This window comes from Corvus kubaryi, unplaced genomic scaffold (genome assembly GCF_017639235.1).
Source record: "Corvus kubaryi isolate FWS band 111438036 unplaced genomic scaffold, C.kubaryi_AGA036_p1.0 37382, whole genome shotgun sequence".
Taxonomy (NCBI): Eukaryota; Metazoa; Chordata; class Aves; order Passeriformes; family Corvidae; genus Corvus; species Corvus kubaryi.
Genome location: NW_024581124.1, coordinates 1,309,251 through 1,321,608, shown reverse-complemented (window position 1 = coordinate 1,321,608; position 12,358 = coordinate 1,309,251). Strand labels below are relative to the sequence as shown.

General features: G+C 42.0%; 1 protein-coding gene across 11 annotated transcripts in view; it reads left to right on the top strand.

The window, feature by feature from the left end:
* Positions 1 to 12,358, top strand: part of ARVCF (ARVCF delta catenin family member) — a 259,648-nt gene that overhangs the window by 192,207 nt on the left and 55,083 nt on the right. For all 11 annotated transcript variants that reach the window (XM_042034727.1, XM_042034729.1, XM_042034728.1 and 8 more), the window contains one exon: positions 2,369 to 2,552. In XM_042034727.1, coding sequence (XP_041890661.1) covers positions 2,369 to 2,552 — 184 coding nt within the window. The remainder of the gene's footprint in view (positions 1 to 2,368; positions 2,553 to 12,358) is intronic.

Here is a 12,358-nt window from a genome sequence, read left to right as displayed (position 1 = left end):
AAAGGTTTGAGCACTGGAAAACTTTCATACAATCCTGTAATATTAGAGCTCTTGGAAATTTTACAGGTATTTTTGACTTCTTACTTACATGTCTGCCGGATTCTTCTTAAGCAGTAAAATTTGCCTTTGTAGTTCCATACTCTAGAGATAACAGATTACATCACTGCTTCAGGAAGGGGGAAAAAGTAGACTCTCATTTCGGGTGCAAAAGTAATACGTGCGTTCAGGAAAAAGCTTTTAAAGTTGAAGGGCTGCCGGATTTTAAAGCTTAGCTCTTCCCCATCTCAGCAGTGTTCCCAGTTGCAATGTTTTGCAGTTTCAGAAGAACAGGATCCTTAGGAACCCTGCAGAGGATTCCTTGGCTGATGCCATCTTTTCCAGGTTGTGGGGGTTTGAGCACTGCAGATACCCACTCCATGCTCCGTTTCTGGTCCTGAGAGAGAACCTCCAGAACCAGGGTATTCTGCACCCACTCTTCTCAGTTTGAATCTAGCTTTGCTCCAGAGATGATTATCCTGTATAATTTCCAGGGATTCATCCATCTTGTTCAGTGCTGGTTGTTCAGATTTAGAATTTGAATTTTCAAGTCCTGAGCCAGCCATGCATTTAAGGATTTAATTGTACTTACTATTTTTATATGAGTGAGTCTGACATGCTAAAGAAATTGGTGAACAGTAACTGAAGAAAGACAGTCTAGTAAAGTATTTAAAATTAACAGGGCAGCTTATATGTCCATGGTTTTAGTCTTATTATAAATATTGACTTGCATTTGTTTTTTGTATGTTGTATATTTTTTGAGCCAGTTTGTTATGAGAAGTAAAGGCTTTCTTTGATAACAAAATGGGGCCAATTAGCTCTTTCTGCTTGGTTTTGCTTTTTTTCTTATTCTTCAACATTTGTTGTTTTACAGCAACAAAGGGTGATTTATTGTAATGGGTACAAAGAGAAGATTCGTATTTTACCTGCACAGTCTCCTTTGAAAGCTAAAATTAGGCTATAAAAGTCTCATACAGTGTCTATGAATGGCATGGGCAGTAGGCCAAAAAAGCATTATTTTTGTATGACTTCAGAAAAAAGACTGCAAAAAACATTATGGTGTTCATTCCGTTGTCTGCCTCAGAGTTTTTTTATTAATTAATATGGTATTCTCTATCCAATCACTGCTGGGCTCCTGCAAGTCCCCACGGCAGGCTGTGCTGCATGATAATAGATCCAAAACATTTTCCCAGTTACCTTTAAAACTTGAAAATTGTAGGTGGTAAAACTTGGGGAGATTGAAAGGGGCTGAAACAAAAGGTTGCACTTCTGTTGTTCTGTTGTGGTTTTTAGATGGATATACAGTGAGGTGGAGATTTACAGTTTGCACTGTAATATGCACAAATTCATAGTTGTAGTAACACAGGGAGCCTCAGATTGATATTGGATCCACTTAGGAAAGATTTCCTGTGTGTTCTGGGGAATCTAGGTTTTCTGTTTGGTCTGTCTGAAATTTTGCTGGAAGTCACACTTTTCCTTGGAGACCAGAAGTGTGTGTCTGGCTCCCTCCGAGTGTTGTTACTGACAGTTCTCAGATGGCACCAGGCTGGGTCTATGCAGAAATTCTCTCAGAAATGAATGCTCTGTTTTAGTCCTACTCTAATGAGTAATAACTGTTAGGACACTGATACAGGTCTGCTGGGAGGTTGTATCACTTATCCAGCACTGGGTATTTTGCAGCTATAAAGCTGTTGGTGCTATTCTGTTTTATGTTTGACTTCTGTCTGCTTTGGCTCATAATTGAGGTAAAAATGAAAAGACAGAGGAGTTCTGGTTTCCAGCTTCTTCAAGGAATCTTATGCTTGTGGCACCAGGAGATTTGAACACAGATATTGCTTGTGACAGGAAAATGTGAAAGTAAATAATAGAGAGGAGACCTGAATGAAATATTACCTTGTGCAGAAGATAAGCATAGGATCAGTGATCCTCCAGAAATTCATTCCTCCTAGGACTTGCTCGATATACTTGTCTGCTTCACTGGATGAATTTTTATTTTTTTGAGGCATAGTTAGACTTGAAAGTGTAACACAATTTGTATACTGCAGAAAAATCCTATTAATCTCCAATAGTACATCACTTTTATGTACTCTGTGTAGGGCTTGATGAGTTCAACAATATCCATGTCTTGATAGAAGTGCTTCCCTGCTTTGTTGAAGAAGCTGTGGGATTTTCCTTAAGCTAGTTCTGGTCTGGCATCTCATCAAATTGCTTTGCCTTCTTGTTTAGTTTTATGATTTAACCTTCAAGCAGTTCTCCGTGAATCCTCTGGTTCTGTTTAACATACTGATTTTAAATAGTTGTTATACTCCCATTGTTTAATAATCCCCTGCAGGCACCCTGTGGAATTTATCCTCCTATGAGCCCCTGAAGATGGTCATCATCAACCATGGTCTGCAGACCCTGACCAACGAGGTGATCATCCCCCACTCGGGCTGGGAGAGCGAGCCCAACGAGGACTCGAAGCCTCGCGACGCCGAGTGGACAACGGTCTTCAAGAACACCTCTGGCTGCTTACGGTAAGGCACAGCTGCAGAATTTTTTTCCCATAGTTCCTCTTTTTTTTTGGTGAAGAGCTTGAACTACTGACTATTTAGGATCCCAAGTATTCCTTCTAATACTCCTTGCAAAGGGGCCTTTTCTGGTTTCATACTGTATTTGCAATTCTGAAAGCACCTTGAGAGCAAGGACAGTCCATGCTAAAAGCTGGGGTCAGGAGGAGTCCTAATGCACTCTGAAAAACCTGAAGAACCAATGTTCCCTAAACACAGTGTGTCTCATTTTGCTTTTCTTTTGAGATAAAATAGTTACGCTCAGTTTAGATTCTTCAGCTTTGCGATGAAGTCAATTAGTTTGAACAAAACTAATAAAGATTTGTACCTTCTGTTGCTCTGAAGTGTACTCCTGTCAGATTTCTTCTGATTAATGCAGATTCAGAAGTTGGTTCATTTCTGTTTCTTGGGCTTGTGGTCTCTAAATTGCAATAACTATTCCCCCAAGTAACTTCACAAATGAAGAAAGTAATGAAAAGTGTTCTGAAAAGGCCCATTACTGAAATTATTTGCAGTCCCACTGGAAACTGAGGTCCTTTAAGCAGACTCCAGACATCATAGGTTTTTACTTACTAGTGTCTCATTTTCTAAGGGTGTTCTGCAAGAGGAAATTAGTCATGGTGAGGATTATCTCAATGAATATGAGATTTTCCCGTAAGTGTAGACAATAAATTGGTCATTAGTAGACTAGCCTAATCCACATCATAAAATTTTATAAGTATGTGGATCCACTTGAACTGCATTCCATGGTATCTCTGGGTTTGTTGATTTGTTGGGTTTGGGGTTTTTTTTTTATTTTAAAGTAAGGCACTGGTTTTACAGGAAACTCAGAAGCTTCTTCCCCTTTGGACATTGCGTTCTTAAAGCTCATGAAGAGGGGTATGAAACATAGTACTGAGATGTTAGAGAATTTGAACTTCTGGTATTTAAAAGTGGTCCTGATGCACCTGAAACGCATCAGGACAGCAGCCAGTGAATGGTGGCTGCTTCTGCTGTTGAAGGGGGAAATCTCTTTCAGTCCTTTCATCTGTGGTATCTGCTCTCATAGTGAGGAGGGACTTTGTGCTTCCTTGTGGAAAATTTGAAGCTTCCATAAGATGTGGGGCGAGGTGATCTGATGGTTGGCTGAGGCTGCCTAAAATAGGTGAAGATGTGACAGCAGGGAAAGGTAATCTGGAAAAGGTAATCCATGTCTCTGCTGAGCCGTGGAGACAGCACCCTCTTGCATAGGAGCTGGGGAGAACTGCCCTGCTGTCTCCCCACTTCTTGCAGTGAGGTGAGTGAGTCCAGGAACAAGACAGATGCAGGAGCAGGTGAATATGAGCTGTCTTTCAGCTGATTGTGCTTCCTGTTCCCATGTCAGGGATATTACACATACCTTTTGTAGAGCACTTCCAGATCTGGGGGTGCAAATGGACATATCAAAAGTAATTAACATTAAAACTGTTGAAAATTACTTTGTGTTGTGTGTTGAAATCTTCTGCACCTCATCTTTAAAAGCAGCAGCAAGATGTGATAGTTAACACCAACAGAGAATAAATTGTTGCAGCCATCTGTCTGACAGATATCAGTGTTCAAAAACCCCTTTGCCTACACTTCTCTCATTGACACAGTAGCTGGTCCTAGAAATTCAATTTTTCACGAATGGAGCTTACTGTAGACTGCAAACTGTTCACCAATTTGATATTTAATTGGGAGGTTAGGCCTCTTGATGATGTGCCAGCCTCCCTTGTCCCCTTTGAAAGTGAGCCTCAGGTGTGAGCTGCGTTGTCTCCCAAAATAACTGGAACAATCTCTTGAGCTTCTGAGGTTTCAGCTGTCCCTGCAGTTTAGGTGTCTAAGCAGAAGACAGGCATTGTGCATGCAGCATGGCATTCGTTTCAGTATCATTTTTTCAGTTAATGAAGTTTATCAACAGATGTGGGCGAGTTTGTTTCAAACTCAGTGATTCACAGCATGAACTGCCAGTTAATTATTACTTGCTCTTTTTTTTTTAACACTGCTTACTCATCTTTACTTTGTTCTTAATCTAGGTTTCTCCTTTGATAATGTGGAGCTATGGAAACACTCATTTCAAAATAATTAAAAACAAGTAATTAAAAAAACCCCCACACTACAATTATTTACCTTTACTTCTTCAATTCCTGATCCATCCCACTTTCCAGTCCTATCCATTTTCCCCCATGTGACCTGTAAAGCATCTCTTCCTCCTCACTTTTGTGGATGCAGGTCTGAGTAGGTCAGGGTGAGTTGGATGCTGTGGAGTCACCTTGGCCCATGTGCCTAAGGGTGGATTAAGAGCTGTATTACCAGCAGGGATAGTGTGGTGTGGCAGGTACGTGTGGGATGGAAGGATGCTTCAGCAGCAGGGTCAGTAACTGGGACCAATACCTGAGCAAAGATCTGTACCTGCACCAGGGCTGGGAATTAAGTTACAAGATAAGAGCCATGATCCATGCACTCTGCCCCTTGGCTGGAGCTGAGAGGGCTTACTGGCTTTCTGTAGCCCTGATTTACCCACTTTGTGAAGTAACAAAAATCCCTCTGTGATGCTTGATACTGATTTTAGTTTGTGTGGCCACAGGACTTGCACCCAGCAATGGACCTGCTTTTTATCTGCGTCCGGTACTGAGAAATGTTGGACCTGGTCGTTTACAAGCTGGAAATCAGAGAAGCTGCTCACAGTTTATCATCAAGAAAGCCATTCATATACTCTGTTTTGCCATGTTATTTCACTCTGGGATTACCTGGGATACTCAGTGGTGTCCATTCCAAGCTACCATAGCTGACTACACACACATAGAGCCAGTGGGAATCAGAGGAGGAAAAGGCCACTGGCTAAGGTCTATATTGACTTTGGAGATGGGTGTTGATTTAAAGGGCTCCTTCTAAAATCAAGCCCTCTCCTGTGACTGTGCCCATTGTAGGGGTATTTTGAATCCTGGTATCATCTGGAACACGGCTGGTGGGTTCTGTGTGCCATCTCACTCTGCACTTGACTTGCCAAAAACTCTGTTCAAACAAATGTTTGGAGAATCTTGTATTCTCTTCTGGAAACTTGGCAGCACATCCAATTTGCGAAGTATGAGCTGATAATGAAATTTATTGGCTGCTCTTTTGTAATCTTGACTAAGAAACACTGAAGTTTTCAGAAACTAGTGCAGGTGATGATAATTTTGTCTCCATTCTCATCCTGAGATCAGAAAAAAGATGCTTCCTCTTACATTGGTGTGTTCTATTTCTAGGGGCAGACCCAATATGATGAATAGATCTACAATATCCATAATCACTTTACTACTGCAAATGGTCACGAGCCGTGTGAGGGATGCTGCCTTGGGTGTCATTTTATAAAACAGGGGCATTCTTATATTCTGTTGAAGCTGATAAAAGAAACATGTATGGTAGAAATCTGGAAAGGAACAGTAAAAAACAAAGCAAAGTGGATTTTTGGTTATTAAGTAGTAGGACTGGGGAAGAAGTAAGGAAGACATTTGCTTACTATAGGAGAATCATTAAGTATGCACAGATTTACAATACGAGTTTTACGTCTCCACATTGTATTTTATTCTTTTAGCTATGTGGAGAATGTCTCTTCTAGTTCTTCTAGTTACTGCCTCTTTTTTTTTTTTTTTTTTTTTTTTTCTTTAAACCCTTAAATCTGTGCTGGGATTTGCAGTCCAGAAGCATTTGTCTTCAAATTGCACTCCTGGTGAAATAATGGAATGATTTGGTGCATCTTCATGTGGCCATTTCGTGGTCCTTCCTACAACTTTTACCCAGACACTGAGGTGCTTTAGGAGAAGAGTGTGAGTTGAGTTCTTGTGGGGAGGTTGAATGTGTGGTTCATGAACAACCAGGCAGTACAAGAGACCTTCCCTGGGTCCCCTGGTTTCTCCTAAGGTGCTTCCCTGCTTTGGAGGGAAATTGCTGCATCTGTGGGTCAGAGCACTGCTGCAGTCACATCATCTTGTTAATTTTCTGTGGAGATATCCGCCATGATTCCTAGTTCTCTGGAAGCAGCAAGGATTTTAATGGTTTAAAAATTAAATTCATTCTGGGCTTAATTGCTGTTTTCTGCCTAATTACTTTTAATTCTCTCTTGGATTTTTTCACTTCTAAGAGGACAGAGTAGAACTTAGTTCCTAAATTGCCAACTTTCTAGCCTGATTCCTGTGCTAAACTGACCTGCTGTCAACAAATGTTAAATGAATTAATTTGCATAGCAAACAGATGCAAAGTGCTCCTTTTTCCAGGGGTACCATCTGTAGTTGCAGCATTTCTTGTCAGTTCTCCAAGTACACAGAAATTCGCATTCACAAATATCCTCAGGGTTCAGAGCTCTGGCCGAGGTGTATGAACACAAACAAACTGCACCCACCTGACTTTTCCCTGAAAACATGCATTCTTCAGCTGGAGATTGCACATAACAGCTTGTCCAACATCAGCCCCTGAGAAGGGAAGGGACAACCTGGTGGCTAGAGCTGTAACAGGAGACTCGAGAAGTGGGGATTTATTTGCTGTTCTGCTACTGTACTGACATAATTACAGGCAAGATTGATGGTATAAACCTTTTTGTGGTCTAATTTTTAATAGCCCTGCCTCCTTCTGGCTTTGGCAAGGTTCAGGCTCCTAAGTGCCTGAGGGGATTGAGACTTCACTGATCTTCACTCTTCTGTCTTTCATGAGGGACTGGCACCTTTGTATGTACCTTCTCCTGAAGCTGCTGTAAATACCAGCAGTTGCAAGTATTTTGAAATGGTTGATCCTATAGACATCAACTGGGAATAAGCAACTCCTGTAGGTATAAATTAAGGGTTTGGTCCCATGGAATTAAAACCTGAGAGGTTTGGTAAGTGTGAGATATGATGTTTGAAGAGGTGGCATAAGGACTCAGTGGTTTCAAAGCCAGAAATATACTCCACCAGGTTGAGAAATGATGTAAAAGTATCTGCAGGCTCCTCTTAGATACTTCAGAGGAAAGGCTGCAAGAGCTTGATGGTAAATCAGTTATACTTGGGATGTGTCAAATAGTTTTTGTATGTAAGTGTTCTAAGCCCTTCTGAGAGGAGGACAGAGCATTATGGTGCCTGCATGTATATCTTGTCCTGCAGACGTCACTTGTGGTGTTTCAGTCACAGGTAATGCTGTGAGTGAGTCCTCATGTCTTTATGTATTTGTAACACGTGTGTACCCAGACATGCACTGCACACACTGTTTGTAGCAGGAGTGTGGGTGTCTGTGGGGCACATGGGTTAAAGAAGGTTTGTCAAGCAACATGTGGTCTTGTTTGGGCAGTAAAGGTCTCTCTCTTTGCACCCTGAAAACACCTGTATTGAGTGGATCAGTGATGTTGGTGTGCCTGTTTTTTCTTCCCATCTCTGCATGCTGAATTTGAGGAAGAAAAAAGAGTAAGGTTGTCAAAACCAGGTTCTTATGCCCTCCTTTCTCTTAATGATTAATGTGTGGCTTTCCTCTGAAGAAAAGTGCCTGGGAATTAGAGCTTTCAAAATGTATTACTTTCAAGCTCTATCCATCTTTACATCCTGCAGGCATGATAATAGTATGTGGTGACAGTCACATAATATTTGTCCTGTGTGCACTCATATACTGGAGGCAGCCTTCATCTCCAGCTGACTGAGGTAAGAAGGCACTTAAGTGCAAATGTGTGACCTGGAAGTGCTGCCTAGTGCAGAGCAGGGCGCAGGAGGTGAGGTTCAGGTGACGCTGCTGCGGTCCTGCCCTTGGTGTCAAGACAACTTTGCTCACTGAAGCATGGCAGAACAGAGAAACTAAAGGCTGGCACCTGAAAACTCACATTTCCCTCTTTTTTATCAGCAGCAAGTTTGCATTAGTACAGAGCCCTCCTTGGCAGCTACAACTCCAAACTCCAAAAAAGATTCTTTGACATAGTCGTTTGTTTGATGTTCCCTTTAACTCAGTGTGTTCCCCCATCCTGATTCAAGTAGTCCTTTCCTATGCTTTTGCAGGGCAGTTATTTAGCTGAGATCCTCTGGAGAGGACTTCTTCCAATCATTAATGCTTCCCTGTCCCACCCGGGAGGAGCTGAGGGCAGATGCTGCCATCTCTGTCCCCACGCTCACCCGTGGTGCTTGGAGGCTGCTGTGCTCGTGTTGTGTTGAGAGTGGGTGCAGCCTTTGGCTGACTGATGCTCTAGGTACTGGAGCTTATGATATTGTCAGTCTTTTGGTGTGCAACAGGTACTTTTGAAGTGGACTTCCAGAGAAGGAGTAGTTTTAGAAAGAGATAAAAACAGAACCGAGATTTGCCTGTGAATCTTCACTTTGGAGGCAGCAAGTAGCATGAAAAGGGAGAAGCTTATCTGCCCAACCCAGACTGGAAAAAATCAACTCAAATTAAAAACCCACACAAAAGAGAGGAGTGAGCAAAGGCAGTTTCTTAATTAGCTTACTGATACTGTGCAGGATCACAGCATATGGCTGTCCTGGGGCTTATATGATGAGCAGAGCGTTTAATTCGTGCTAGTAAGGAGCTGTTAGGGTTCCTCCTGACAGTTCCTGATGTTTAGCTTGTAATATAAATAAATTATGCATAGATTTTAGCAGCAGAGACATAACCTAGTTACATGCAACCTTAATGCTTTACAATCATATCTTGAGGTATAAATTTAAAGTTGGGCACTTGTTTACTGCCTTCTGTCGTTACTTAGGAATGAGTCTAGGTCCCTCCTCCCTTGGCTTTCAGGAAAGGGAGTCTTCAAAAATGTCTGTTGCTGTGGTGGGATGAAGAACAGGAATGCAGCAAAGCTCACTGCAGTCACTCTAATGGACGTAGCCTGCTTTGGAAGGCTTGTGAGCCATGATCCTTTGTTAGATTAGTACCACCTCCTTTCTGTATTTTTGAGATTCTTTTCACATGGCAGCAAGCATGTGAAAAGCAGGGCCCCTTGGCCTTTCCTCCAGGCAGAGACTGGAATAATTTGGAAGCCAAGTAGCTGCTGGGCATCATGGAATTCTCATGTAGTGCATTTCTGCATCATTTTGCATTACAGGAGAGCAGCTAAGGCCCTCCAAGTAGGTCATGCAGGAGGTAACCAGTCAGCATTTTACTGAAAAGGCATTACAAGGTGTTTTAGGTATAGAATGCCACAGATAACAAGGTACAGATGTCAAGTCCATCCCTTGTTAAACTGTGCTCTTGAGCCCCAGCCTGTTTCAGAGAGCTCTTCTAGGCAGTGCAGACATGGATATGAGGTGTGACAGGGTGCCCTGGAGATCCCTTGCTCTGTGCCCCTGTTGCTAGAGCACAGACTAAGCTCATGAAGCGCTTTTTCAGGGATGACTTTTGCTATGTCCTTTAGAGCATTTGGTCAACTAAACAAAACCAACCTCTTTATTTAAATAGGTGTGGAAGGATTTACATGCAAAGAAACTGGGGCTGCTCTGCTACTTCTTTTCTCGGGTGTAAGTGGTCAGTGAGTGCCAGAGTGGAGCAGCAAGGTCTGGTGGGATCTCCTGCCCAGGTCTGAACAGCTGCTCCCTACCTAAATCAGCATCAGTAGAGCTCCTCTGGCTTTCTGTGCATTTCATGGGGACTTTGGATTCTTTCTGCTTTCTTTACCATATTCTCTGCTTGATTTCTGACTGAGCTCTCTGCTGCCAAACTCCATTGTGCTGTACAGGGCCCTCTAACGAGAGCTGCCTGGATCAGGCTATCTTTGTGTCACAGGCAGCTTCTTTATTTTTCTCTCTTGTTTTCAGAACAGTGAACTTTAATACCAATTAAACTTTCTGGTACTTCATGTGAACTGAAGTATGGAATCCATTCTATTTCTGCATGAAATGATGGAATGATTTTTAAATGTTGTCTATTCCTCCTTTGAGACATAGCGGACCTAGAAATACACTTGGAAATAGAGTACATTTACTACAACTATTATTGATCCATCTCCTTTGGCTGGCATCCAAATAAAAATTTCTTTATTGTGAAGCAGAGTGTGGGTGTGGAAGGGTGTTTGTATAGCAAGGGTTCTGCCTGCCAGAGTAGGTGGACAGAACAACTAATATATTTTAAGCTGAGTTGTGAGAAGCTTAAGTCGTTTATCAGCTGAAGTATGCAAAACTGTGTCTGGGCAGCAAAGCCTCAGTGATGGTGCTGGTCAGAGTCTAGCAAGGGGTTGGAAGGAGCTCGTCACTGTCTCGGCTTCAGCTCTCAGCCACGATTCTTCCAGGGAAAGGTGGAAGTGTTACGAGGAGGATGTCTTAAAAATTTCCAGTTCAACTTCCTATTTATAGACAAAGCAAAGTCTCCAAGCTGTTGTCTTCATTCCCAGCTAGATCTCTAAACAAAGGGCTTTTTACACCTGCTGCACTGAGGCAGGAGGGTAAGTGTTCAGTAACACTCTGGCCTCAGCTTCATCTGCAGCACTGTGGGATAGCAACTGATGGTGCTCTCCTGCCAAGTGACAGACACAGCAACAGTCCTGGAAATACTAGTTTTAATTTTCAGAGAAGAACGTGTCTCTGCCTTTGTTTTCAAGTTTCTCTTCATCATTTAAAAAAAACTATCCAAAAATTCTCCACGTTTCTACTCTGTCTGTCGGATTGTTAGGGAGAGCACAGAGGGGGCACTGCCACATGATTGCATTGAAAGAGTGCAAATTAAGTACCCTGTACTTAATTACTTTTAAGTCTTTTCTCTTGAAGATAATTTTGGTGTGTGGCACAGACAGTAGTAACAGCTCACCTCTCCTAGGGGTGACAAATGCCAGCTCTGTTCTGCAGATGTAAATGTAGCATTTAGAATTGTGTATTATTAAGACAACTCTTTGGTGATAATGATAACCTTAGCTAAGGTGGGAACAGATCTCTCAGCACATTCACCCCCATTTTCTGAAGTCTTTAATACCAACAGACTGCATTCCTAGCCTGATGTGTTTCTATGCTCATAGGTATTTACTTTTATTTAACATTTACTTAGTGCTTCTTTGTTTTGGTTTGGTTTTTTTTTCCCAGGGAAAGCACATATTGCGACATCCTTACAAATTCTCTTTCACTAGTCCTGGCCACAGTCTGGACTCCCAAGAATTTGAGGAAGAATCCAGGTTGCTTTTTTTAAATCTAAAGGCTGGAGATTGAAAATCTCTGGAATGAGATTTGTGCTTTACTGTTTTACATAAAATCATTCATCCAGTTGGTTTCTTTCCTTTATACTTTGAGCCACATGGGCATTAATTCCATGTTTTGCTTCTAGAATTGTTCTTCAGACTGTGTTGTGTGTATTTACAGAAAGCACACTGAAGATTTCTATTACCCTTTGTAGTGGCATAAGAAAGACACTTCTGGTTTTAAAATACGTTTTTCAATAGACTCTTGGAAAAGTATTGAAAAGCAGGACAGTCAGGGAAAGCAGCAGAGGCCTTTCTGGAGGTGAAGAGACAAGGCAAGGGAAGCAAACTGTACAGAACACTGGGAATGAGTGGCAGGTCTCATTTGCCACTGGTTTGTGTAGAAGTTGTTTGGGTAGTTCCCCCTCACCATTCCCACCCTTCTGAATGAGCAGTCAACTTTATTTTCATTTGTAACAGGATATTTGCCCGTTATCGGTGCCTCAAAAGCCCTGTGGAGTCGTTCAAACTTCAATAAGCAGCTTTAACTTATATCTGCAGAGGTTCTTGATATTAATTTGCCCCAGCAAGCAAGTCAGTGAGATCATTTGTTTAATTCCAAAGTCTTGAGGCCATTCCAGTTCTTGCCTGTCCCCTGAGTAACAGAGTTAGCAGCACCTCAGCTTGG